Source organism: Lasioglossum baleicum, chromosome 8 (genome assembly GCF_051020765.1).
Source record: "Lasioglossum baleicum chromosome 8, iyLasBale1, whole genome shotgun sequence".
In the NCBI taxonomy this organism is placed as follows: Eukaryota; Metazoa; Arthropoda; class Insecta; order Hymenoptera; family Halictidae; genus Lasioglossum; species Lasioglossum baleicum.
Genome location: NC_134936.1, coordinates 669,985 through 694,007, shown reverse-complemented (window position 1 = coordinate 694,007; position 24,023 = coordinate 669,985). Strand labels below are relative to the sequence as shown.

Sequence of the window (24,023 nt, the reverse complement as noted above, 5' to 3'; positions counted from 1 at the left end):
AATTAAAATGACACTATAAACACTACATAATTTCTAGTGTATTTAGTGGTTTAATTGACGGTATGGCTGTAGCTCTGTTAATTTGCAAAATTCTAGTCTAATTCTTTGAGAACATAATTTTCGAGATGTTAAGTTGTTTATTTAAACATGTGCTATATATACCATATGTTAAATTATATGATAAATGGTAAGTTATATAAATATAGTTTTCATTCGGTTTTCTAGGTGTTATATTACCCTGGCTCAAGCTTTGTCGATGTCAATGGGTGGTTCACCATGTGGTCCAGCCGGAACCGGAAAAACGGAGACCGTCAAGGACATGGGGAAAACGCTAGCGAAATACGTGGTGGTTTTCAACTGTTCCGATCAAATGGATTACAGGGGATTAGGACGAATTTACAAAGGCTTAGCGCAAAGTGGCTCCTGGGGTTGTTTCGACGAGTTCAATAGAATCGAACTACCGGTTCTGTCTGTTGCCGCTCAACAAGTCGCCGTTGTTCTTGCCGCGAAGAAGGAAAAGAAAAAGCAATTTATCTTTACAGATGGTGATCTGATAGACATGTGCCCTGAACTTGGAATTTTCATAACTATGGTAATCAAAAATCGATACAAAACATAGGGTATAATAATAACCCACTAAAGTTTCTTAGTTACCTTGTCTATGTTTTATTAGGTTGGAAAGAAAGTTCTGGCGGTTTTTAACTATTAAATTTAAATGCACATATCTCGGCTCAACCGAAACTTTATGGATCAAAATAAAGACCCTTGCAATCAATGCACTTTTGCCAACGAGAAACAAGTTTTGTCATTCCGATTGAATAAAATTCTGGAGTTCTGGACGCGACAAATTCGCTGAATGTCGTTTCAGCATCTCTCTGAGATTTGAAACATTTTTCACGCAAGAAGTTGTCGAGGTGCTTAAAAAAGTAGTAATCGGTGGGCGAGAGATCTGGTGAGTATGGTGGATGAGGTAGACTTTCGTAGCCCAATTCGTTCAACTTTTGAAGGGTCGGCCAGGTGACGTGTGGTCGGGCGTTGTCGTGGAGAAGGATAGGACCATTTCTATTGACCAGTCCTGGACACAAACGTTTTTCGTGCATTTCGTCAATTTCGTCAGTACTTTTCAGCTGTAATGGTTTCACCAGGATTCAGGAAGCTGTGATGAATCAAACCGACCACAGACCACCAAACTGTCACCATGACCCTCTTTCGTCGTGGTCTAACCGCTGAGCCGATCGTTTCTTATTGTCATAAAGAATCCATTTTTCATCGCACGTTACAATTCGTCTGAGAAATGCATCATTTTTATTGAGCAAGAGAAGGGCAGACGACACTTCAAAGCTACGATTTTGTTGATGTTCGTTTAATTCGTGCGACAATCATTTATCAAGCTTTTCTGTTTCTCCAATTTTCTGTAGATGGTTGCAGATTGTTGTATGCGTTACGCCCAGTTCAGAAGCAAGCTCCCGAACGTTTGTACGAGGATTGGCTTCAACTAGGGCCCTCAGGTCATCATCTTCAAGGCTCTCGTCACCGCTTCGAAATTTTTTAAACCTCCTTTGTGTAGTTCGTTCGTTAGTGGTCCCAAGGCCAAACGCCTCGTTGATATCGTGAGCAGTTTCGACAGCTTTCCGACCTAGTTTGAACTGGAATAGGAAAATTGTTCGAATCTGCTTCTTGTCCATGTTGTTTTCAATACCCTGAGAAATCGGGGAAACTAACTCGCAAATAAAATTAATAACACATTTTCATAGAGCCCAAAATGCACTAAAATTATATACAAAGTCAATGCAATGTAACACCAACTCAATCGAAAATAGACCATTTAAAATCAAAATAACAAAAACCGTCAGAACTTTCTTTCCAACCTAATATAATAACATAAGGTTTAATGACTCCTTAACAAAGCCGCGGAGAACATTTTCGCAAAGAAAAAAGTTACTCAAAATGATCTGAGGAAACACCTCTTTAATAGAATGAAATAATAAAATGAATAAATGTGTCTTATAGAATCCTGGATATGCTGGCAGGAAAGAACTACCGGAGAACCTGAAAATTCAATTTCGAACGGTCGCCATGATGGTGCCCGACAGACAAATTATTATTCGAGTGAAATTGGCCAGCTGCGGTTTCTTGGAAAACATTACTTTGGCCCGGAAATTTTACACCTTGTATAAACTATGCGAAGAGCAACTTACCAAACAGGTCATTTAAAAAAGAAATATAGTTTTGTTCCAACATAAGGCGAAGGCTTGGAACCGGCTTTCACCGTATTTTGGATCCGAGCATCTATGCAGCTTGACGTTGTTCTCGCATGGACGGAAAGTGAACATGGCCCCTTACCCTTCTGCCCCTCGCCCAACTTGTCTGTCGAGTCCGCCCCACTCTTCCCACTAACACTGAAGCGTACCACGTGGAACAAGGTAAGTTAGCGGTACGCGTCAGTGTTAGTGGAAAGAGTGGGGCGGACTCACAGCAGACAAACTGGGCAAGGGCGAAAGGGTAAGGGGTCTGGCGAGACACACATATGGCAACAGTGTCGCCAGTTGAGAGCCAAACGGCTCTCACACATTCTCCTCCTTTTCCCCTTTCATTATCCCATTCCAGCACCATTTTTCCCCGTGTGAAAATCCGTTTTGATACCTTGGCATCCTGGCGGATGACCAAGGTTATGTGTGACTCTCTTCGGGTGGGGGTCAACTCGCGAAAGCTACATGGGAAGCGCCTGAATCACGCGAGTACAGATCACTTCCCACCTTTCATGCACCCCGCGGGGGAGCATGATCCTAATCTAATTGGGACACCGGACGGAGGGACCGCCCTTGTCCCCATCCGTGAAGCCTTCGAATTGAGCTTCCCGAGCTCCAGCTCGGCCCACTCACAGCTCCCGGTACCGTCGTGCCCCGCTCGGGGCGGGAGACCCGAAAGTCCCCGCCCCGGCCAGGGCAACAGGGTGCCGACGCCGGTAAGGGAGGGTCGTCGAAGGCATATCCGGACACCCCGACGCTTCCCACCCCACCACCGGGGTCAGCTCATCCCCCGGCCCATCCCATTCCAACACCATGCGCACACTCCAACGCCCCTCACTAAGACCGTAGACCAGGCCTGGGCCAGTGTGCCTAGACGGGATACGTTTTTTCGCGCATGCGCGTCCAAAACAGTAACGTATCTATGATGAAGCAATGATGTAGCAGAGCCCTGAGGCAGCTATATCGGCGGGAATGTGCCGGTATAATTGATGGGACGCACAGTGGTCCAAATGGACGACTTAGGAGTGCAAAAATCAAAGAACCAAACATGTAGTAGGCTCCATGGAGATCATATCAATTTCTTAAAATTCTGCATGGCGCTCAAAGTGCCACATTTCCTCGAGAAGCGTACTTTACTGAGGCTGAAAACACTGGCCTGGGCGCGGTTGGCTCGCGGAACAGATGTTTCTGCTTCTCCTCTTCGCTTGGTCGGCAAGTCAGTCCACACCACGACCACTCCGACACTTCCTTTAGCCCTTAGCCTTAGCACGAGCTTCGGGCAAGGGTCTTATGTGCCTGTACATGTTTACATAGTAGTGGTGAGCATCGTGGGGGTGCTCGTGCTGAGGCTAAGACTAAGGCTAAGGGAAGAGTCGGAGTGGCCGTGGTGGAGACTTACTTGCCGACCAAGCGAAGAGGAGAATCAGCAACATGTGTTCCGCGAGCCAACCGCGCCCAGGCCGTAGACCACGGTCGTATGCAGTAGACTGGACTGATCATCAGAGAGGGGGTACTGGTATTCCCCTCGATTTTCTCGACCTGGTGACACTGTACGGCAACCCTGATGAGCACATTTTCCGACGAAATTGGACGTACCGGCACCAACGCATGCCTCCCGAGGCGCGCGAAACGCTCGTGCGTGTGTGCCGAAGTCGGACGTCGATGAAGTCGGATCCACTGTGCGCGTACCCTAAGCCGCGTCCTTATTTCGAAAGAAACATCGTCGTCTTATATCGGAACAAAACTGTATACACAGTACTATTGCTATAATATATAACATATCGTTTCTGTGTGCGAAGGTTCATTACGATTTTGGTCTGAGGAATATACTGTCAGTCTTGAGAACTCTGGGAGCATCAAAGAGAGTCAACTCCAAAGACTCGGAAAGCACAATCGTCATGCGAGTGTTGAGAGACATGAATCTTTCTAAATTGATAGGTAATACTACCACAGACGAGATATAGGAATAGACCTGACACCTTATGGGACTTGGTGTCCATAGGAATCTGAAGTACCGACACCTTAAAATGCCAGTGATAGCAATAATTTTCTTTAAATTATATCCATAATTTGCTATTAACCCGGCTATAAATATTGTGCCCCTAGAAATAATAATAATACATCTCTCTAATTCTATGTATAGAGCAGTATAGAGGTGTTGACACTGAATGGTAACGGGGTGTTAGCACAGACGAGATATAGGAAATGGGGCGTTAGCGCACCGATACCGACGGACACCAAAATGCATTAGGTGTCAGATCTATTCCTATATCTCGTCGGTGATACTACTATTACAATAAATTATTTACCGTCGATTATTTTGTATCCTTTAAGGAGGTACTCTGCGGAGCACGAGAGATAACTAGCTGGAAGGGAACCGGGAAAGAGCCTGACCATTCAGATTGCTTTTGTGTTCCTCTTGGCCCGTTCCCCTCCCACTAGTTTCCTCTCGTGCACTAGACAGTATGTATTTTTCCAGCTATTGTACCTTTTGCATGGGATTTTGCAAACATGTTTACTGGTATTTGAAGCACGTGTCTGATTTTTTTGTAAGCACTGCTGTGGAGATGAGAGAGAAAACAGGGTCTCACTCTGGTCATACATATATACGATGAGCTTTCGATTTTGAAAGACTACTCCTGAATTTTCGTATGCGGGTCATTGCATGCCAAATCGATCACTTTTTGCAGGCACTATCGTCGATTTTGTTCTAACTGAAATATGTTGTAGTCCATGTGAAATTAGGGGGCGTTTAAGTCATCATTTTGCCGGATTCGAATTTTTTTAGAAATGGCAGGCCTTCAAAGTTTTCAATTTTTGCCCATTTCGGCGAAAACGGGCCTCACTTACGAATTTTTATATCAGGAACTGTTTCTCCGATTGAGCTACATTCTTTTGTGTTTTATTTGAAAAGGATTGGTCTATAACAAAATAATTTTTTCAACTTTGACAATCAACTTGATAATGTCGAAAAATTGAAATAAATTATTTTTTTACGTTTTTTTCGAAGATGGACGGCAGTAATTTAAATTTTGAAAAAATATGTTTATATTCCTTGAAGTTTCCCCTTTAAAATGAACCCTTGAAAAAAATGGAGCCATAAAAATTGGCGTCACAATGAGCTGGTAAAGTATGCCGTGCCACTGCTATTATGGTCATTGTCTATACCGCTGGTCTCGAGAAAATACCAACAGACTGTATAGACTAAATAACCCTATTTATACCTGGAGAACAATATTAATAACCACCCTTGGCCAACAACACCTTTTTAATCATGATTTCATTTATACATATTAGTTTTTATACGAATTTTATATATTCTACAAAAAAGGTGTCGTTGCTCAATGGAAACCACGAGAAGGTGGTGGTTTTCATCCATGGGGAAGGGATAAGGAGGGTTTATGGTAAGAGGTATGGATAGGATCATTGTGTGGGGTGGACTTAATGATTATGGAAAAAATAGAAGAAAAACTATTTCTTATATTTTTCCATCAAAATCGATTAACATACACACGAGCGATTAAAAGTGGTGAAAGTCGTAGTTCCACACGACTTTCGATCAGTTTCTGCTTAAAATCCACAGAATCGTACATCCTTCGATGCGTGTCGTTTTTTCCTGCGTCAACCGATTTCGATGAAACTTTCAGAGCATGTGTATAACTAATATAGATCTACAAAACATATATTTCAAATTTTCACACATTAAGGGCCCAAATAAAAAAGTTTTTAGAAATGCCGTCTGTATAATATTTTTGCATGTAACCTTGTAAATCAGTCGGATATACTTACTCGCGACGGACGAGTTTCGAAGGCTACGGTCCCCTCGACCCAGCCGCGTGTCTCGCTCCCTGTGGCGGCCCTAATTCGGACGTCCTCAGGCGCGTTCCGTAGTCCCTATCAGGGTTGCCATCTGCGAGTCTCGCCAGGCCCCTTAAACTTCCTTAGTGGAAAGAGTGGGGGAAGCCAAGGCGGGCTTCGCTGCGCAGCTGGATGAGGGGCGGCAGGGTAAGGGGCCTGGCGAGACTAGAATATGGTAACCCTGGTCCCTATTCGTGTTGCCCTCTTTCCCCGCTCAGATCCTTCCCCCACTCTTAGACTTCATCGTTATAATGTATAGCAGTGGGAAGCTCCCACCACGAGAGCCGCGTGCCGCGCGACGCACGACGCGATGCACACGCATACATTATAGCCGTCGAATCTTGTCCCTGTTCCCTCCCGCGCCAGCACTGCCACCGCTGCCGCCCCACTCACTAACTCTACGGCTGTACGTAGTAGTGGGAAGAGGTTCGATGGTGGGGGATCTTGCTGTTGTCGGAGGAAAATAGGTTGGAACTGCCTGGCCTAGGAGAACTAGGGCCGCCACGCGGAGCGAGACGCGCAGGCCGGGTCGAGGGGGCATAACCTTCGAAACTCGGCCGCCACGAGTAAGTAAATCCGAGCGCTGTTGTAAATTATAATTTTTGGAAAATCTTTTTTGCACATCATTTCATAAACCAATACTTCTAATCTGTACAATACAAATCATTGGGGAAGCGAGTACTAGCGGGAAAGACCCCTTGACTATCCGTCCATCTCGTGGCGAGCGCAGGAATGTCAAACGCCACACACGTTTCAGCCTCTGTATCGGCGCAAAGGGTGGCTACTTCGAAACTCATAAATATATGAATACTAAAAGACTATGTTATTGTTGTCATTATTTGTTTTAAAAATTCGTCAATTTGACAGAATTATAATAAGAAACGTTTAACTCCGTTATTCCTATTCACCTTGTAGTTTCTTTTGTAAAAACCTACTGGTAAATTTATGCTTGTAAATGAGTTACTGATTATCCGTTAATATTTACAGACGAAGATGAACCACTATTCATCTCTCTAGTAGCGGATCTGTTTCCGAACCAAGCCCTCGAAAAAACTGCTTATCCAGAATTAGAAGAAGCAATCAACCTACAAGTTGACGAGGCTGGATTAATCTATCATCCACCGTGGGTATTAAAATTAATACAATTGTACGAGACTCAGAGGGTGAGGCATGGAATAATGACCCTGGGTCCAACCGGTGCTGGGAAAACAACATGTATACAAACTCTGATGAAAGCATTAACGCAGTGTGGTGATGCCCATAGGTATCTCCATTAGTATATGTCCATATATCCATTAGTATCTTATACATCCGCAGAACTTGATCGAATTGTCAAATATAAGTTAACATATCATCTGAAACGAGTTTCTCCAAACAACCAAAAATTTTAAGTTAAGTGATACGGTGCGACAAATTATTTTTATTACCTCCTGATTAATTTAAGGCTAAAAAGCCTATTTCCGACTGAACTCCGCCTGAGAAAATCAAGTTCTAATCTTAGGAATCCACTGGTTCAAAAGTTATGCGTATTTAAAGTTCAGCGATTATGGCCATTTTTGACAGGTAGGGCGGCACCATGTTGGTATTTAGTTAGCGTCGCGCGTCTTCTAACGAGCGGAGCCGCCAATTGGCAGCACAAGTACGTGGTGATTAGAGTGATTAGAGTGATGAATGCTAATATTTATCGTTCCATTTCATTTGATGTTTTACCATTGCGTCAACTTGACACACGATAGACACATTAAGGGGGTAGTATAGGCTGGATTTGTAACTAGAAAGGAACTAGAATCTTACTAGAAAAATGGCTCGAAACATGGGTTTGCGCGCTGTCGGTTTTCGTCCTTATTTCAGAAAATTTTGGGCTGAGTGAGGGCTTATTCTAAAGAGGAAGGTTAAACACACTGCGCCCTGGTTACGAGGTTAACGAGATTATGTTTATAACTAATAATATGAGGGCCCAAAGTAGAGAAAAAATCTAGGAAAAAAACCAGCACATTTCAATGCATTTTTCTGTCTCCAAAAGACTTTTTGACTTATGAGATGACCAGGGCGCAGTGCGTTGAACCTTCCTCTTTAGAATGAGCCCTCACCAAGCCCAAACTTTGCTCAAATAAGGACAAAAACCGACAGCGCGCAGATCCATGTTTCGGACCCAAAATCTAGTAAGATCCTAGTAAATAGCAAATATCTAGCAAATAACTAGAATCTTACCAGATTTTCGATCGAAAAAGTGGGTTTGCGCGCTGTCGGTTTTTGTCCTTATTTGAGCTAATTGTGGGCTGGGTGAGGGCTCATTCTAAAGAGGAAGGTTCAACGCACTGCGCCCTGGTCATCTCATAAGTCAAACAGTCTTTTGGAGACAGAAAAGTGCATTGAAATCTGCTGGTTTTTTTCCTAGATTTTTTCTCTACTTTGGGCCCTCATATTATTAGTTATAAATATAATCTCGTTAACCTCGTGACCAGGGCGCAGTGTGTTTAACCTTCCTCTTTAGAATAAGCCCTCACTCAGCCCAAAATTTGCTGAAATAAGGACGAAAACCGACAGCGCGCAAACCCACGTTTCGAGCCATTTTTCTAGTAAAATTGTAGTAATTTTCTAGTTACAAATAGAGCCTATACTACCCCCTTAAGTTGCAAAAATTGGGAATAAATGAGGGTCAATGTCATTTTACCTTTGCATTAGACAAAATTCGGCAAATTTTTATTTAAATACTAGACGGGAGTTGTTGCTCGCTCGCTTTGCGAGCTCGATTAGCCAATATTTGTGAATATCCGCGTCCGCTATATTAATACCGCCCCCGCAACACCTTACTTGCGAGAAACTCGCTACGTCGCGTTGTCCATCTGGCGGTGACCGCGGTAGTGATGCCGTCGTGGCCCTCTCGCAGCGGTCGTGGTGTAAGTAGTCTCATTTTTTCCCGAATTTTCATGTTTCCGGGCAACTTTTCCAATTTTTTTAATCTAAAAACCTGATTCGGACTACAACAAACATTTTTAAAAAAAATTAGCCAAATCGGTGCAGTCGTCCTCCCGTGATGTTGTGACCAACGAACAGCATTTGATTTTTATTATATAGATTGTAATAAATAATGAGTAATGAGCAATGAATAATAAATAAACGTGTGATTGTAATTAAAAGTCATTCAAATAATGCCAAAAGTGATCTATTTATTATTTCTTATTTGCAAATAAAAGATTATTTCTTATTTGGATTGAGGTGGAAATGAAATAAATAGTTTTTTTGGGTTTTCTCTTATTTCTTGTATTTTGCACTGTCACGTTGCCCTTTTTCGTCGGGTTGTAAGACCCGAGAAAATGACCAACTTCGGGCTATACTGGCACTGAGACCGGGCCAGTGATGACAGATGTGGGGAGTCACGGTGAAATGATGTACCCACCAGTGTGGCCATTTCCCCCTCCAGGCTCTCCACCTTGTCCCCTTCCACTATCCTATTCCACCGTTCAGTCCCTTCGCGCACCCGCAACGTGTCTTCCATTCGCCTCACTCTGCCTCACTCTATTCTCGTCGCGCAATGTGTCACATATTACTCTGGTCATCAGACAGGGGGTACTTGTATTCCCCCCGATTCCTTTTCGATTACCCCTGTCTGGACACACTGGTACCCACTGTCTGATGACGGGGAATGAGCGGGGCGAATGGGAGACACGTTGCACGTGCGCGACGGGGACCGTGGAGTGTGCGTCTGCGTACGGTGCTGGAATCGAATAGTGGAAGTTTAGCCGAGTACGCGCGGTCTGCCCGAGACAAAGCGAGATTCGAAGGTCCGACGATTTCACGAAAATAATAACCGTTCAGGTGCCAGGCACCGCGAGGGCGTCACACGAAACGCGATACGATTCTCGGGTTCGGAGAAGCCGAGCTCGGTATACAGGGTGGGGCACCTAACACTTACACCGAAAATATCTCCGTTATTTTTAGTAATACACGAAAATGTTTCAGGCAGAAAACCGATTTTTTTAATTGGAACGACGTATAACATTATAGCTAATGAAAAGACAAATGCGAAGGAGTTATTCTTCAAAAAGCATAACTTAACGTACGATGACCATGTTCGTACTTAACGTAGTTTACCAGGATTCCGTTGATGTAAACACTCTATTTCATTATTTACATTTGTTTTTGGTTTATTTCGTACACGTTTTTTCTTCTTTACACGTCCAGTTTCTCAAAAGATCAGAATATATTCTTGCACATTGTAATTGAGTTTTGTTTACATTCGCAGTAGACGATTACAATATCACATTTTTCACCGATCGAATACGACATTTCGGAACTGACGAGGCGATCTCGCATATCGAGAACGCCGGATCGCAACGAGTTTTTGTGTGGACATAGCTTACGCACCCTCATGAACTATCCAATCGGTCTTAACCGCCAACGCGAACCCGTTTTCGAGAAAATCGATTTTGAAATGCGACATGTGCATTATATTCCATGAGTGAAAACCTCTTGTCACAGCGGTCAGGGGCCGAGCGGGTTCAGCGAATATCTACCACGAGATTGGTCGGGGTTCGTGTCCCGTGTCAGCATTTGTTATAATTTTTTTTCACTTCCTTTTTCATTTTTCTATACGTGCTCTTCAATATTTCAAATTTCAATTTCAACATCAATTTCAACTCTTCGATTTCAACTTCAATTTTTCAATTTCAACTTCGTCTTCAATTTCCATTTCAACTTCAATTATTCAATTTCGACCTCAAATTCACACATCAACTCTTCAATTTTTCAAATTTCAATTTCAATTTCAACTTCTACGATTTCAACTTCAATTTCAACTCGTCCATTTCAACTTCAATTTTTATTATTTTTATAGTGTTTTAATTGCAATTGTTATTTTTATTACACTTTTTATGTCAATTTCACATGCGTTCTTCCGATAAAGCTAGGTTTAACTTTGAAAAATTTGAGAAATTGAAGTTGAGATCGAAGAGTTGAAATTGAAAAATTGAATTTAAAATGGAAATTGGAGTTGAAATTTGAAAAATTGAAGTTGAAATCGAAGAGTTTAAATTGAAGTCGAAGTTGAAATAGAAGAGTTGAAATGGAAATTGAAGACGAAGTTGAAATTGAAAAATTGAAGTTGAAATCGAAGAGTTGAAATTGAAATTTGAAAAATTGAAAAGCATGTAGAAAAATAAAAAAGAAAGTGAAAAAAAATATTTATAAAAAATGCCGACACGGGACACGAACCTCTTTTTTTAAAATTTTTATTTGCTTAGGAAAATCAATATATACATCAGGCTCAAATAAAACTACTAAAAACAACCTTAAAATAACTCAGTCATCTTATAAAGTAGGAACTTCTTTGGTTCATCGCTTCATAACAGTATTAATGGGGGGATTGTACAATATCGGGGGTTATTCGACATAGTAAACAAGGTTGAATTGTCGAGCGGTAGTTATATCACAGGTGAAAAAAGTTTTTTAAAAACAAAAAACCCTGATTTAGTATTTAATGCAGGCGTGGGCACGGGTGGAGCCCCTCAAACGCCTGCTTCCCCCACCAAGCTTCCTTTCGGTGGCGCTCCTCGTGGCTCCGATGCACGAGGCCTGCGCACTGCTTGCGACAAGCGAAACGCGTCCTTCCTACAATGTCCTGCATAGTAACGACGGATGCTGGTGGGGGACAGTGGGCGCTACGGTGGGGACAGTTTTGCCTCAATTGAGGCAAAATTGCCCACGCCTGATCTAATGTGTGTGTGTATACAGGGTGTTTAGCTACAGGTGGGAGAAAATTTAAGGGGTGGTTCTCGACGATAATATACTAAGACGAAAATGAAGAATAAAAAAATTGCGATTTCGACTTCGTTATTTAGTTATTAACAATTAAAAATCCGCCTAAAATGCTGCAACACTTCTAACAAAAGTGTACGTTGCGTACGTCACACAGGCGCGCGACAGTCTCGTATCAAGTGACAAACGCATGCATACCTTGGTTCTCATTTGGGACTCCAGCGAGGTGAAAATGTTTAAAAAATCGTTAGACGACATTGAACCTACCTACTCGTTAAAATCCACAAGGGCATTTCTAATATCCGCCCTATGGAATTATCGAGTAGAAGGGGTCAATGCTCTTTCACTTTTAAATTCTTACACATATCCACAAATTCTTATCCTCCACTATAATTGTTCATAACACCGTACTTAATATACTGGAATAAACGCTCTAGCACTATTTACAATATCATACACACGCACTACGAGTTTACAGAGAGTACAAGTTTACTGAGGGGAATGTGAGGAGAATGTAAAGTACTGGTAATCCTTTAATGTTGAAACACTGCACATCCGTCACAATACAACTACATTTACTAAAATTAGTATACTCCTCTACTTGCATTTTTAAAGCATTAAATAAATCTATTTCTTTAGTGGTGCTATGGAAAGGGACTAATGCAAGTAGCTTTCATGCACAGAAAAATCAAATTGCACCATACGCACAAAAATTGCTAACTGAGCAACATCGGTTACATCCGTGCTTTCATCCAAACAAAGCGAAAAATACGCACAAGTTTGGATTAAAGTACGGAGCTTGTTTTTTAAATAACTGTCAATATCTACGAAACGTCTGGATACCGTGCGTCGAGACAGTGGAACAGTTTTAAATTGTGCAACAGCCGCATCATTGCCAAAAGATTTGGCCATTTCAATAGCACAATTTTTTATAAATTCCCAATCTGAAAATATTTCTTCGCGCGACCGATTTCCCAAACAACTTTATAAGACGCAATTTTGCTCTCGGAGTCGAAATTCTCGATTGACCCATCGTTTTGTCTTTTAAATGCCTCAAGTAACTGCTTTCTTTCTACTCTGGAATAACTCTTGTATTCATCATCATGCCTTGCAAAATAGTGACGAGAAAGATTACAACCTTTCTTGTCCTTTAAAACGGATTTACAAATGATGCATTTTGCATTATTGTCGGCTTGTCTAACAAACAAAAGGTCAAGCTCGACATCTAATTTTGAAAAAATGTATTTAACAGCAGTTACTTTAGGCATTGTAAAAATTTAGGCAGTACAACTAAATACAAAATACAAAATTATAAAAAAATGCGAGACTATACAAACCAATTTCTACACACAAAAACTACTATAGTATTGTAACGTCCTAACGTCCGTCACCGGACTCCCTCCTTATATTTGCATCACAAGCAAATATATAATTAATTAACATTAATATCTGAGAAGACTCTCATTTGACGTCATCACTTTGGAATGTGATCTCGTCAAGCCCCAGTGATTTTGGAAATAACAATTTCAAGGCCTGCTCACTCAAGCATACGATTCTATTGTTTCCCCCACGGATCCACTGTCTGCTCTCTCAACCATGAAATTCCTCCTATTGTCTTCCCACCACAAATCCACTTGGCAACAGGCCCATAAAAGCCAGGATCGGAGAGCAGAGCGGCATTAGTATTTCGGGAGTTTTCGACAAATATTCAAAATCTTCAGTCAGTAGTAGTCATTCGGTCGAGATAGTCAATCGAGAACAGTTAGTTGAAAATAGTCAGCCGAGAACAGTGTCTCATCAATATAGTTCGAATTATTCAATATCCCGTTGCATTTCTAATCTACGTTTACAACGGTCCAGTACCCACAGAACAGTTCTCATTGATGAACAAATCGGGACGCTATAAATTATTTATAGTTAATACCCGTGGTCTGAGAGAACGCTTCTTTTCATCAAAATTCTCCTCTACGATTCACGTGCGGTTCATACAACGATTTACTTATCAAAGTGGCGTGTGCGTGTGCGACGAGGATAGTGTGCGAGTGAGAGTGAAAATCGCGTATCTATAAGGACCCGACATACTTTTCTCCACCGAATTAGGCGGACTTGGTCTAGCCGTTCGGGCACCCTCCTCATTCACGGTCAGGCGGACTTGGTCTAGCTGTCCGAGAATTCCTAAATCCCGACTCAAAACCTCAACGATCGAATCATCGAATTCAATTAAAATCTCACTCGGACCGGATCTGCGTGGTACGCTCCCCCGTCACCGCGAGTCGCGAACAAAAAGTCGAGAGCGCGAAATCAAATCCTTACCAGTATCCTTCCAACGCCCGACCTCGGACGTTACAGCATAAATAAAAAAAGCACAATACTACGTCTGGCCAAAGCAATAACTATGGGAGAAATTTCGCGGGTGCGAACAAGTGAGTGGGGACATAAAGAATAGCATCTATTTCCCTTTTTGTCTTTCATATGCATTCAAATGCGCGCGCCTACGGCGCACGTTGCCTCCTCGCGGCCACGAGGATGCGAGACCTGCGCACACGATGCTCCTCGCTTCCTCGAGGCCGCGATACACGAAGCCTTCGCGAGATATGCGCACTGCTCGCTACGGGCGAAGCGCGTTCTTTCTCCATGGTAACGGTGGATGCTGGTGGGAGACAGTGGGCGCTACGGTGGGGACGGTTTTGCTTCAATTGAGGCAAAATTGCCCACGCCTGACGTAGATGAATGCTTATGGGGTGATATATATCCCGATTGGAGGCTTTCTTGTATGTCAGGTGGGTTGATATTCATTAGGTCAGTAAGGATTTTATTCTCTGTGTTTGGTATGCTAGCAAAGTAATCTCGTATTAATTTGAGGATGTGGTTGTCAATGCGGGGGATGTCTGCTAGGTTGTATAAAGTTTTGTTATTGATGAAATAGTTGTTATCTGTTTTTCTGTATATGTGTAAAGCGGCTCTGAGGCACTTCCTTTCAGATTTGCGAACTTTTTCCATGGTTACTGCGTTCAAGTTCCACCATATGGGGGCAGCGTAGGTTATTATCGGTCTTACCAGTATGAGATACCGAATTATTTTCGCTTTGTGTGATAGGGATTTGTGGAAGAAAAGTCTGCTGTGTTTTCTGAAGATATTGGTGGCTTTCTGCAATTGTGTGTTTATGTGTATGTTGTACTTAAGGAGATAGTCTAGGTGTACGCCTAAGTATCTGACGCTTTTCTTATGTTGGATAATGAATGTGCTATTGTTGTTCTGTATTGTAATGCGGAAGTTGTTGATGTGGAATCGCTTGGAGCTGTTAAGGAATCTGAGTGGTTTGTGGAAGAGGATGGTTTCACATTTGGATGGGTTTATTTTTAGGTCTTGTACGATATCAGGGTGACTGTCTGCTGTTAGTATTATGAGGTCATCTGCATATGTGGCTGAGTGTGTATTATTGTTAGTGTTGAGATGGAATAGGTTTGTGATGTTGTGGGTGAAAACCTTGTGTGAGACCTTCCTTTATTATGAATGTTATAGTTGAGAGTAGATCTCCGTTCCAAGTGACAAAGCGCCTATTTGTGACCATTCTCCAAATTATTTCGATGAGGTCAGTGGGAAAGTTGAGTTCTTTTAGCGTGTATATTAATCCGTTTATCCATATAGAATCGAAGGCTTTTTCTATGTCTATGAGGCAGGCTCCAACTATTTTGTTATTGTGCACATGGGTGGTGATGTCGTTTGCGATTTTGTGAATTACGTGGATGGTTGAGTGTTTGTGTTTAAACCCAAATTGAGTATCCGGGATAATTTTGTTGTCTGTAGTGTGCTGGATGATAGAGTTGTGTTTGATGGCTTCAAAGACTTTGCTTATGGCCGGGGTGAGGCTAAAATGGGTCTATAGCTGGAGACATCTTCTGGGGGTTTTCCTTTCTTTAGAATTGCGAGGACTTTAGCAGTTTTCCAGCTTTCACGAAAGTATCTGTTGTTTATACAGTTCTTGAATAGAATTGTGCATGCAGTTATGGGTTTTGTGGGCATATGTTTGAGTACTATTGGGGGTATGTCGTCAAGACCTGAGGAACATTTATTTTGGAGATATTTGAGGATGTAATTGGTGCCAAAAGTGCTACAGAAAAGTGAGTTCTCTGGGTTGTTAGGGTTAGTTCCGTTGTTGGAGTCTGAGAAAGATGTGATGGTTGTATTTCTGCTAAGGTTATTTTTGAACGTGTTGATTAGTTTGGTTGCTTCCTCGTCTACAGTTTTTTAGGTGGTGTGGAGGTGTTGGTGTATCGTGGGGAATTGATCTTTTCGTAGTATGGTCCGATTGTGTTAAGGATGTCTATGGGGTCTTGAATAAAGTACTTGTTATCGCGATTTACAAGATTTTCTTTTTGAAAATTGCATCTATTTAAAAGGTTTATATCTTTGTTTTGTCCATCAATTTTTAGTTGCTGTTTGGGTCCGAAGAACTTGTTTATCTTGGGGAAGAAGGATTGTGATTTTTTGTAGTCTATGGATTTGATTAACGAGTTCCAGTATATTGTGTAGGATTTGGCATATACAAGTTTTAATGAGTAGTTAATATTTGATAGTATTTCTTTGAGGAATGCTATATTGAGATGGAGTGTGTTGTTTTGATTGTGTTTATATAATCTGTGTGTGTAGGGAGGTTAATATAAAGGATTTGTATTTGTGAAGTTTTTTGATTTTAGTGGTGGTGTAGTTGAGTATGTTATGAGTAGGCTTATATTTAGGAACTACCTGTGATACAGCGTGTTTGATTGCTGTCTCTATTTCGGTGAGGTAATTTTCAATTTCTTCTGTTGATAAGTTTCTGTTGCGAGGTATGTCCAGGTTGAAGTTCTTGTCCAGTTTTTTGCTAAACTGTTTCCACTTCGTCTTTTTGTAGGTGTATCTGCGATTTTCTTCTGGGTTGATAGTTTCAGCGTTGCTGGGTAGGTTTACTGTGAACACCAGTGCCACGGGACACGAACCCTGACCAATCTCGTGGTAGACATTCGATGAACCCGCTCGGCCCCCGACCGCTGTGACAAGAGGTTTTCACTCATGGAATATAACGCACAGGTCGCATTTCAAAATCGATTTTCTCGAAAACGGGTTTGCGTTGGCGGCTAAAACCAATTGGATAGTTCATGAGGGTGCGTAAGCTATGTCCACTAGGGTGGACCTAAGCTATACTTGGCGAAAAATTTTTATCGAGATACAAAGCACGACGCCCCCCAGAATGGTTCTCTTTGGTGAGAAAAAAATTTGGGCAAAGTTTGAGATCGATCGAAAAAAAGGATCACGTGGCGCATTTAAATTGAAAATTTTGAAAATTTTGAAATTCATCGTAATTATAAAGTATTGTAACGTCGTACCAACGTGTTGAGTTGGCTTTGCTCGAACGAGCAAATTCTCGCCGTATATACATATATGTAATGGTATATATATCCCCTTCATAAAGTCCAAACCGAAAATCGCGTTTAAAATTTGTATACGATGATATGTATATATATGTATCTTACGTGTATATATATTATACATATCCCCGCGAGCGCGAACGTAGGGAATCGGAAAAGACGCAATAGCCACCGGTACAAGCGAACGCCAGCATGGCAACCGCGAGTACAGGTGTACGTACACCTAAACCGTCGTCCCGTTTAAACAGCGAAAAGTATACATTGACGACAACATATTCGTCCGTACCTCGTACGAGTTAGACAAAGGACTTCACGGTTCACCGAATCCCTATGGTCCGCGCTCTCATTATAAATAAGACGAAATCGCGCGAATCGCCCTCTTCTAGTTCAGACCCTCTTCTAGTTCAGACTCTCTTCTAGTTCAGACTCTCTTCTAGTTCCGAATTTCATACAGTTCAGACTCTCTTCCAGTTTCGGAATTCTGACTATCCAGTTCTCTTGCGTCTTCCAGTTCAGTACAGTTCAATCATTTTCTCGCGTTTTCGGACTCTATTTCAGATCACTCACGATACTCAGGTCGTATTGCACCTTACCATTTCTATACTATTTCATTATATTCATATATCATTTGATTCCAAATTGTTATCAGAGCTTGCTCGTAGATTATTATTACATATTTACAGTTATTATTCTTGGCTATTTTGTTGTACGAGGTTACTCGTAAACCATTACTATTATTTTGTTCATACGAGCTTGCTCGCATTATTATTCAAATTACAATTGTTGTTTTGTGCTATTCTGTTGTACGAGCTTGCTCGTAAGTTATTAATCACTATTTCTGTGCTATTTTGCTTGTACGAGCTCGCTCGTGAATATTTGATTATTATTCATTGCTACTTTGTTTTGTACGAGCTCGCTAGCACTTTTATTATAAATTTATAATTACTATTCTGTGCTATATCTTTTGTCCGAGTTTGCTCGCATCTTTCTTTACATACAGGGTGTTTACCTACAGGTGGGAGAAAATTTAAAGGGGTGGTTCTCGACGATAATATAAGACGAAAATGAAGAATAAAAAAATTGCGATTTCGGCTTCGTTATTTAGTTATTAACAATTAAAAATTCGCCTAAAATGCTGCAACACTTCTAACAAAAGTATACGTTGCGTACGTCAGACAGGCGCGCGACAGTCTCGTATCAAGTGACAAACGCATGCATACCTTGGTTCTCACAAATATCCACAAATCCTTATCCTGTACTATAATTGTTCATAACACCGTACTTAGTATACTGGAATAAACGCTCTAGCACTATTTACAATATCATACACACGCACTACGAGTTTACAGAGAGTACAAGTTTACTGAGGGGAATGAGGAGAATGTAAAGAACTGGTATAATCCTTTAATGTTGAAACACTGCACTTTATTGAACTTGATCTACGTCGCGAGAGACTCGCTCACAGACGAAACGGACATCTTGAGGTCGTGTGTGATTTCTGCGAACGGATATCTCCGACGCGTGCGAGACGAATCGTCCGTACAAGCTAGCATCCGTATGCACACTGATTCGAGAGAGCTGATGAGGTCGATGCCAGATCGATAAAACAAATGAAGATCTACAGCAAACTACCGCCCAAACATCGCGCGTTGCTATACCAATACATTGTCTATCCTGTTTTCACGAATTTCGTGATTCTTTCTCATTCTGTCTGTGACCGCGAAATATCTCATGTGTGTGCATTGACTACATTAGCTGTCTTGAATCAGTGTGCATACGGATACTAGCTTGTACGGACGATTCTTCTCGCACGCGTCGGAGATTTCCGTTCGCAGAAATCACATACGACCTCAAGATGTCCGTTTCGTCTGTGAGCGAGTCTCTCGCGACGTAGATCAAGTTCAATAAAGTGCAGTGTTTCAACATTAAAGGATTATACCAGTTCTTTACATTCTCCTCATTCCCCTCAGTAAACTTGTACTCTCTGTAAACTCGTAGTGCGTGTGTATGATATTGTAAATAGTGCTAGAGCGTTTATTCCAGTATACTAAGTACGGTGTTATGAACAATTATAGTACAGGATAAGGATTTGTGGATATTTGTGAGAACCAAGGTATGCATGCGTTTGTCACTTGATACGAGACTGTCGCGCGCCTGTCTGACGTACGCAACGTATACTTTTGTTAGAAGTGTTGCAGCATTTTAGGCGAATTTTTAATTGTTAATAACTAAATAACGAAGCCGAAATCGCAATTTTTTTATTCTTCATTTCCGTCTTATATTATCGTCGAGAACCACCCCTTAAATTTTCTCCCACCTGTAGGTAAACACCCTGTATATTATTGTACATCTATTTTTGGCAATTATATTCTATTCTTCTAAATCTATTCTTTCCAATTTCATTTAGCATTTTCCTTGGTTCTCCATATCATATATGCCACATCGCGCCGATTGGAGTTACCGCTATCATTAAAAGTGTTGTTCCCAGTGACCGTTTAAAGTGTTCGCGAAAGTGTGCGTGCGTGTGGTGTTCCATCGGGTCTGTTCGAATTCAATCTACTCCTCAAATTCCTCAGACTCCCTATAGGCGCTCCTCTTACCGAAAATTGGTGTTTTAATCGTGTACGTCTGAGCCCAGAGGGTGCTCGGTACCGAGAGAACACTAATTCCCTTCGATCGAAATCTCCTGTCACAAATCGAGCAAACCCACGCGTTCGGACGAGTTGCACACACCCACGTAGTGACACTTCGACCACTGGGAACCATCACTACTACCGCGACGCGTGTTAGTTCTACGCGGTGTTCACGACGGACGACGTCCGTCTCGGTTCGCATTTATCCTCGTCTCCGCCCTTTTAACAACAAACACCGGTATCGGGTCCCTGATCAGACGTGGACGTTACGCGCCACGTGGATCTAAGATCGTCCTAATAAATTACTCGGTTGCGTCCCCGTCCGGCCCGCTCCATTCCGTCGGACCGTTCCCGACCCGGGACGTAACAGTATTATATATAGTTGGATTTGTAATTTTTTAAAAAATAAGAATATGGAAAAATTATATGACCTTAATTTTAAAAAAATAACGATGACCTTGAAATTTCGAAAATTTGATTTTTTAAAAAAAAATTTTTTGTGCCATTATATTTACCATATTGAACAGTGCAACTTTTTCCTCTGACATTTTTTGGTATAACCACAAATAACAGAGATATGTAATTTTGTATTGTACTATTGTACTATACATGTGAATGAATATTTTGAATATATTCTATAGAATAGAGTAATAAGGAACTATTTCTTATATTCTAATGTAAGACTATCCGCTTTTAGGATGGGAAGGACAGAGCGGGGCACCAAATTATACGCCGATCAACGGTGAAGCCGCTCGCCAAGAATGCATTTTATTAAATGAACAGACAAACAATACAAAACCTAGAGAGAGAATCCAAATTTGATAACAGTCACTGGAAGAACGGGTCCTCAGACCCGAAGTGGCTGTAAGGACCCGCGCTGTCAGCGTATTTTATGACGCTACCCCTCTGGGTTTTTCCTGAGAGGGAGGTAGCTGTGTGGTTCGCCTGTGCTGCGGACCCTCGACGTTCGATTTACATGTTTTTCGTTATTATCGTTTTCGTTGCGTCAGGATATTGCTGGCGGTAATCTTTTACCATTTGCAGTACCAACTGCTTTTCTTCTTCATTGCGAGCTAAAATTGGATTATAATCCTGCATTAGCTTAACGGCTCTTTCTGCCGAATCATTGACCACAGTTAAAGCCTTAACTATATCTAAACCTAGTTTGTAAGATTCTTCATCTTGCCAAACTATTGGATCTTTTTTTAAAAATTCTGTCAATATATTAAATCTACTAAAAAATTTTCGACTTTCGTCTGATATAAAACCTGAAATGTCCTCTTGCATGTGATCGGCCACATTAGTTGGTAAAATGACAAATTTTTTATAATCATCGCCGCTACTAAAAGATCACTAATTGATCAAGAAACTCTTGTTCCTGTTGATCTTGTATCTGGGATCGTCGTTTACAACTCTTTTGTAAGACCTTCCACTTGTGGTATAATGACTCCAATTTCTCGACGCAGCGACTGTTTAACTGAACTGGAATTCTGGCCTTTTCCCACAACACCTCCACTTCTTTAACAACAAGGTGTGCACTAGACCGAAGGTTAAATTACACTTTCCGCAAATTATAAAATAGCACTCCTAAAACTTGTCGTTTCGATGGCATTAGCGTCAATTATCTGATTTTCATCATGTTCTAATAAGAACAGTTTTTCGCGACTTCTACTCTCCATTGGGCTTCTCAATTTATATAGAAATTGAGTAGTCTTCCTGTATGACTACTGTAACGTCTCGCGTCTGCCAAATCTGGATTGAACGACGATGATCACGAGTCCGATTTTGTAAGTTGAGGTGATAGTTGATCAAAGACAACACTTGAGGTTGTATGTTCGCTTACTCGATACTGATGATTACAGTTCGTTAGCTCAGACAGATCTAATCGGTGGTTCTCAGATACATCTAAATCTTACTACGGTGTGGATGTCGTTTGTTTGAAAAAGCGTGATGATTGGTTGATGGAGTTGAAAGTAATTGGTGGAAAAACTTGTAAGGATAGGAGTAGGAATAGGAGTGGGAGTTTAAGTACGGGTTGTTATAAAATTTATAACGAGGGTTTACATCTGTTTCCCGGGTGTGCGCTTATGAATTTCAAGATAGGTAAAATTGTAAAAAAGTGGACTTAAGGTCCACGGGGTACATCTGGAGGTAACGTAATAAATTATATTCGGTCATAGGTAATAAATGGATATGTTTAAATATCTGTTATTTGTGGTTCTACGAAAAAATGTCAGAGAAAAAAAGTTGCATTGTTTAATATGGTAAATATAATGGCACAAAATATTTTTTTTAAAAATCATATTTTCGACATTTTAAGGTCATCGTTATTTTTTTTTAAATTAAGGTCATATAATTTTTCCATATTCTTATTTAGAAAAAAATTACAAATCCAACGATATATAATACTTTATAGTTACGATGAAATTCAAAATTTTCAAAATTTTCGCCAGTTCCAAGCAGAGAGAGAGAGAGAGAGATCGTGTAGGGACACTATTTTTTTATGACTGCGAGGACCGCGCCGGATGTACAAAGGATGCCGAACGTAAAAAAGGACAGCATGTAAGCACGGACCGCGCTGTTCTTCCTTGCGCCCAAAACTTTCATGGTCATTTAAACCACTAAATAAATACAGTTGAAATTATATCGTGTTTAGTTTCATTTTAATCAGAAAAATGCCACAAATAAATTTGTGAAAGTCCCATAAAAAAATAAGGAAATATAAAGAAGTTTTGTAATTGGATTAGTAGTGTTCCCACATAGTGTGACATAGTGTCAGAGAAAAAACTTCTCCGTCACAATAATTGCCCCACTAAACCAAGCATTTTCTTGTATTACTAAACACAATGGAGATATTTTCGGTGTAAATCTTAAGTGCCGCACCCTGTATATGCATAAAATCCGCGGTCTATTCATAACTAATTACGCCATTGCAGAGAAATGAGAATGAACCCGAAAAGCATAACAGCAGCCCAAATGTTTGGTCGTCTGGACGTAGCCACCAACGACTGGACAGACGGAATATTTTCGGCTCTGTGGCGTAAAACGCTAAAGTTGAAGGAAGGAGAACACGTGTGGATGGTCCTTGATGGACCAGTCGACAGCATTTGGATTGAGAACTTGAACTCGGTGTTGGACGATAATAAAACGTTGACACTGGCGAACGGTGATCGTTTATCGATGGCTCCAACCTGTAAAATTATATTTGAACCACATAACATCGACAATGCTAGCCCGGCGACGGTTTCCCGTAACGGCATGGTCTACATGAGCTCCTCTGGCCTCGACTGGAATCCTGTGGTGACCGCTTGGTTGAAAACTAGGTCGCTTTTGGAGCACGAGGTGTTCGACCAATACTTCACAGACTCTTTCGGGCAGGTAAAACTTGATAACAATTATAGAACTCTTGCGTAACTAGAAATTATTGCCTTTCTCCTATAAATTTGTACCTTTTCCAAGTTTCAAGTTTTAAACTTGAACAATTTCCAGTGTTTTTGACAGGTTAGCGCTGCCATGTTGCGTGTAGTGACGGTCGCGCACAACTTACCGAGCGGATCGGGTAAGCGGCATCACAAGCACGCGTTGATGTTGATCTCGTAGATTCCCAAGCCGGCTTTTTCCGCCCTCCCTCTACCGCCCAACCTAACCACCAACCAATTAATTAAGGGGGTAGGATACCTTCAGATTGTAACTAGAAAATAACTAGAATCTTATGGGTCTGTGCCCAGACGTTGTTTGTACTTATTTGAGCATATTTTGAGCTGGGTGAGGGCTCATTCTAAAGACGAAGGTTAGATGCAGCCACCTGTGCCCCATCATATAAGTCAAAAAAGTCTTTTAGAGACAGAAAAATGCATTGAAATCTGCGGTTTTCTCTAGATTCTTTCTCTACTTTGGGCCCTCATATTATTAGATATGATTTTTATTTATATAGATAAACATAATCTCGTTAAAATCATGACCAGAGCGGGCTGCATCTAACCTTCCTCTTTAGAATGAGCCCTCACCCAGCCCAAAATTTGCTCAAATACGGACAAGCAACGTCTGGGCGCAGACCCATTTTTTCGACTCAACATCTAGTAAGATTCTAGTTATTTGCTAGTTACAATCTGAAGGTA

The 24,023-nt window shown here is 41.3% G+C and overlaps 1 protein-coding gene and 1 pseudogene across 1 annotated transcript; one reads left to right on the top strand and one right to left on the bottom strand.

The window, feature by feature from the left end:
- Positions 1-229: 229 nt before the first annotated feature.
- LOC143211615 (dynein axonemal heavy chain 5-like) lies at positions 230-23,505 on the top strand. Its single transcript, XM_076429447.1, has 6 exons — positions 230-592; positions 2,011-2,205; positions 4,049-4,187; positions 7,095-7,371; positions 22,842-23,283; positions 23,407-23,505. The coding sequence occupies exons 1-6, from the start codon at positions 257-259 to the stop codon at positions 23,503-23,505; spliced, it is 1,488 nt and encodes a 495-aa protein (XP_076285562.1). The 5' UTR covers positions 230-256.
- LOC143211219 (histone-lysine N-methyltransferase SETMAR pseudogene) lies at positions 744-1,825 on the bottom strand (annotated as a pseudogene).
- Positions 23,506-24,023: the final 518 nt, after the last annotated feature.

Coding starts and splice junctions, on each gene's coding strand:
- LOC143211615 (XM_076429447.1), top strand. CDS start 257: ATGTCAATGGGTGGTTCACCATGTGGTCCAGCCGGAACCGGAAAAACG. Junction 593..2,010: donor TTGGAATTTTCATAACTATG/GTAATCAAAAAT, acceptor TGTGTCTTATAG/AATCCTGGATATGCTGGCAG. Junction 4,188..7,094: donor GAATCTTTCTAAATTGATAG/GTAATACTACCA, acceptor TAATATTTACAG/ACGAAGATGAACCACTATTC.